Source organism: Temnothorax nylanderi, unplaced genomic scaffold (assembly GCF_030848795.1).
Source record: "Temnothorax nylanderi isolate EJ_2023f unplaced genomic scaffold, tnyl_v1.0 TNYL_tig0160_pilon, whole genome shotgun sequence".
NCBI classification, from domain to species: Eukaryota; Metazoa; Arthropoda; class Insecta; order Hymenoptera; family Formicidae; genus Temnothorax; species Temnothorax nylanderi.
In genome coordinates, this window is record NW_027249222.1 from 245,194 (window position 1) to 249,827 (window position 4,634).

General features: G+C 32.4%; 1 protein-coding gene across 1 annotated transcript; it reads right to left on the bottom strand.

Moving 5' to 3' along the window:
- Positions 1-296: 296 nt before the first annotated feature.
- On the bottom strand, positions 297-4,019 carry Pasi1 (pasiflora 1). The gene is made up of 6 exons (XM_071715343.1): positions 3,841-4,019; positions 3,165-3,259; positions 2,931-3,030; positions 1,394-1,581; positions 1,254-1,304; positions 297-1,172 (listed from the first exon to the last, which is right to left on the bottom strand). The coding sequence occupies exons 2-6, from the start codon at positions 3,249-3,251 to the stop codon at positions 1,089-1,091; spliced, it is 510 nt and encodes a 169-aa protein (XP_071571444.1). The 5' UTR covers positions 3,252-3,259; positions 3,841-4,019; the 3' UTR covers positions 297-1,088.
- Positions 4,020-4,634: the final 615 nt, after the last annotated feature.

The following is a 4,634-nucleotide window of genomic DNA, read 5'->3' on the forward strand; positions in this document are numbered from 1 at the left end:
AATATCTGTAATATCTGTGAGAATACCATTTGTAGATAAAATTTTCTTTGCTCGAATAAAGTGAATCGTCATGCCATCTACTGTCGTACAGCATAAGAAATATGAGAACTGTTAGCATGAAAGTTGTTAGTTGTCCTTTTTTACAAATATTTCTTCCAGTAAAAAACATATATTATATTTGTAATTAAAGATTCTTTAAGTATTATTTTATGTCGTATAAATAAGGCTTTTTGTATACCAGGAAGGGAGAATAGAGAAATAACGTACATAATTACATTTATAATAAAAGATAGTAATAATGGAATATTTATTTATTCTTAATATAAATTGTTTGTATAATATAAATAGATGCTTATTTCTATATCGAGTAATTTATATTTTTTTTATTGTACTAATGCTGTAGAAAAAATAGTTTGTAGAAAAAAATGTATAATATCTCAACATGCTCAGAACAACGTGTAAAACGGTCATGTAAAAAGACCTAACATGAATTTTCAACTAACCTGATGCTATATCATTACTATTTTGATTTGTTTATTCAACGAGATTCTAAGCTTATTATGATGATTATTCGGACGGATATTTTAAAAGGCCTCTCTCAGTCTCTTATTATATGAACAAAATATCGTACCTTCTCATCGACTATAGTTGTATATTATTGAAACTTAAGTAGAAAGGCGCTACGACGTGACCAATGTTATAATTGAATGTTATATGAATATAAAAAAATACAAAAATATAATTGGGATTTGTTTGACGCGGTCCAAAATCTTCTCTGAGATTTTTAGAAACGTTATTAAAGACAAATATGGTCGAATGTATATTGTATTAAAAGTACATGTCATAAAAGTCTTTAAGCCCAATTGTAAAAATATCTATACATCGATGAAAAGGCGAATTTCGCTTTCTTAGACACCCGTTGAAACATTTCGAAAGTATATATTAAAACGATTGGAGAACTTTGCGTTATTATTAACAAGTTCACGCGTTCTTACGTCGAGTTTACGAGTAAATGGAAATAGAGATTCTTCCTTACTTTGGTGGCAATAGATGTACACGTATTGCTGTATCGTACATTGCGCTTTTCTTCAAGGCCACAAAAGTTCTATGTTCGGAGACTGCAGCTTCGCAAATATTCTGTACATTGACAAAACAACCAGCCAGCAGTATATCTGTAAAAAAAAAACAGGGAGATATGAAGACCAGAAAACTTAGATAACACGGAAACGCTAAAAACAAAAAAATACACTTACGTTGTAAGACATCCAAAGCCAATTACATAATGTCGCGAATACAGAGTCCAACTAAAATAAAAACATAAATAAGTGTTATGATTGCGAACTTTTATCGAACGATAACAGAATCATAGCCAAAATAAAGAAAAGGAACTCACATAAATATAATAGCCGCCTAAAAGCCATAGTCCGAAGACTAACTGGAACAAGCAAACGATGAACCATCCAACGAGCCATGGCAACAACCATCCACGTACGCCTTCCTTTATGCCGTAAACCATTAACAAAGCGCATATGACCAACAGAAGCAGATAGAAGATGAGGAAGCCTCCGACAACTTGCATAGCTAAAAATTGCGTGCGTCTCTCATTTTTTTGAATAGAATACTAAAAATATCATAAAAGTTAAAAGCTTATGAATCTATAAACTGGTAAAGTATAAGCCTATGAACTAATAAGACTAACATTAGAAACACTGACAATTAATTTCTGTTATTTAAATATACTGTATATATCTCTTTTAAGAAAGAAATGAAAGGAAAGAGTAAATTGATCAATTTAATTATTTACACATTACAACAAAAGTCATAACAATGTACCGTTATAAATTGAGTAATTTTTATAAAATATTATAAACCGGTTATTTGAACAGCTCTGGTAGGTCTAGTGTTAATAAAACAATTTTAAATTATATAAATAGGTGAATACTTCAAGATTGGGTGATCTAAAAATAGTGTTACAAAAAAAGAAAATTTTATCTTTTACGAGAAAAATAAAATTTGACTAGTGATTATAGTTTATAATATGATTTAAATAGAAATGACAGTCAGAACTTGACAAAAAGAAGTGAAGTCACTCACCCACCAGCTTAGTGAAAACGTGATAATAAAATTATATGACTTATGACCCTCTCTAGATAATGCGAAAGTTTGTAAGATTTTGTAAGCTTTATTTAAACTTTCCGTCGTTTTTGCTATTCGCATTCTTCAGGAATTAGCATAAAACTTTACATAAAATAAAAAGAAAGCTCGAATTTTGTTAAAGCAAAGTGATCTAAATCGTAGTCACATACATATGTCAATAGATTTTTAAAATGTCAATAGATTTTTACTTAATTATATAGATATTGTTTATTTAATTTTGCAAATGTCGGATCATTAATTTCTGATTGATGCGGAAGTTATACTTGTGACTGCTTAAACTCGTATTTGTATACGATCAATCTACTTGTATTCTTATTTAAAAGGACCTGAGTAAAAGTTGATTCTTTTAATTTCGACTATAATATCGCATTTTAATGTGTGATTAGCTAAAGTAATAACTAATAATTAAACATTTCTCACGTCATATGTATGAACAAATACATTTCATAAATATAGTTTCGAAAATCTTTGAAAATTGTAAGAACGAAATATACGTAAGTTAGCGTTCTAAAATTCATATCCGTTTCTGAAACACTATTTCAGTGTATAAAAAGATTAGCTACTATAGCTAAAATAGTCGTAATATATGGATAACTAACATTTTTTGCAACGAGAGTAACATTTTTTGCAGCGAGAACAAAAGGTTTTGCTACTATTGCTAAACTATAGCTCTCGCTGCAAAAAATATTAGTTATCCATATTTTACGACTAAATTTAACTTAATTTTTTTCCGTGTACAAACTCCATTTATACATGATTAATATCATACTTACATCCCCTTACATCAGCTTCAAATAACGGATTGTATATCTGTGTGGAATCGCCACCAGCCAGTTGATAGCATATTAGCGTAATTAACACTACACTAATTGCCTGAAAGAAAATAAATATTGATTACGTGATATTTGCACAATAAACCTCAGAATGTTAAAATTATATTCTATTAGATATACTTTAACTCTGCCTCTAATTGCATGGAACTTCTTAGCCAATTAAGAGATGCTCACCACTGTGTAAAACGCTATAGCGTTGCAACCGGTCTTAACGCTGTTCGACCAGATGCACGGCGACCAACAGGATTCCACAATCGCCATTGTTTACACTGAAATCAAAATTCGAATGTGAGAGAACGTAAAGCGCGCTTTAAGCGTGGTCTCGCCGACTATGACGTTATTGAACAATCGTCGCAAAACTTGGGCGTCGACGCGCATCAGAGTTACCAACGTAAATACGTATTGACAGAACTGCTCGTGGAAGCTTTATTAAGATTAAAATAAAATTATGTCGATGCGCAAAATCAGTTCTACGTCCGAATAATCGCGTTAACATTCACGTTTACGACACTTCCACAGATACTGATATCGAAGAAGCGTCAATGCACACTGATAGTTGATAGCGTTGCAGACTCATGTTACAAGAGGCGGAACAATCTCAGTTCTGACACGCATGTTGGATTTTGCTCATGTGAAATGGTAAAACGCGTACAAAACAATTAATACATATTTGCAATTTTTAAACAAGACACGGCACTTCTCGCCCGGCGCGATATTGTTCGCTGAAACTCCGGATACCAATCGCGCGTTCTTCATCGCCACGGCACACGATGCGACAATGCAGTCGATTCATGTCGAACACCAGCACCAAGTTGTTTTCAAAAATCGTTCTTCTCTCGCTCGTACTTACGAATTCTCGGGGGTGCGGGCGAGAAAATTGATTTCAATCGGACTCCTTTCGCAAACGTCGACTGCCACCGCGGTCACCAAGATTCGAATGCTCGAATCGCCTCGGAATAACAGCAGAACTGACAAACAGTGCCATACACGCGTCGATGGACGTACGGTTAATGGCGTCGTGTCAGCATTGGAAACCCCCTCCACTTTGCGAACAGGTCACGATGCCGGCTGTTCCCTTTTCGCAAAGCTTGTATAACGCGTCGATCCACCAACTCCGAACAGTTGGCTAAGGATGCCATGCACCATAACACACCATAGTTGCAAATATTACAATTAGTCATTTACTAAAGAAGATTTTAAAAATTTTAAAATATTTCTGAGTAATATTCTTAATAAAATTTGAAGTTCTTATTTATTATTGCATATTTTAACTCTTTTGGTTTACAAAAAATTTGTATATTATAATTAATCTTCTATCGTAGAAGAGATTTTATTCTGAACAAATTATCTGTTTTTTTGTTCTTTTCTTTTTCTTTTATAAAATCAATATTTATTTTATTATACAAAACCACAATATATCAAATCTGAATATTGTTAGTAAAGTACATTAAAAAATTTGAGTGAGTCTTATTTTCTATAAATAGTGAATGTATCTATTTGTTCTTTATCAATTTGTCAACTTAATAAGTTTATTAACGTAATAACAAATTGAATCGATCCACCTGTTAGTGACACAGTGCGGCTGATGAACAAATGTAACCAGAAATCGCTATACCGTCTGAGGCGCTTGGTTTAAAATATGTA

Bases quoted from the DNA above. Each gene is read 5' to 3' on its own strand.
- Pasi1 (XM_071715343.1), bottom strand. From the start codon at position 3,251: ATGGCGATTGTGGAATCCTGTTGGTCGCCGTGCATCTGGTCGAACAGC. The intron at 1,305-1,393 runs GTGAGTTCCTTT...TTTTTATTTTAG, and splicing joins TAGGCGGCTATTATATTTAT to TTGGACTCTGTATTCGCGAC. The intron at 1,173-1,253 runs GTAAGTGTATTT...TTTTTTTTACAG, and splicing joins GGCTTTGGATGTCTTACAAC to ATATACTGCTGGCTGGTTGT.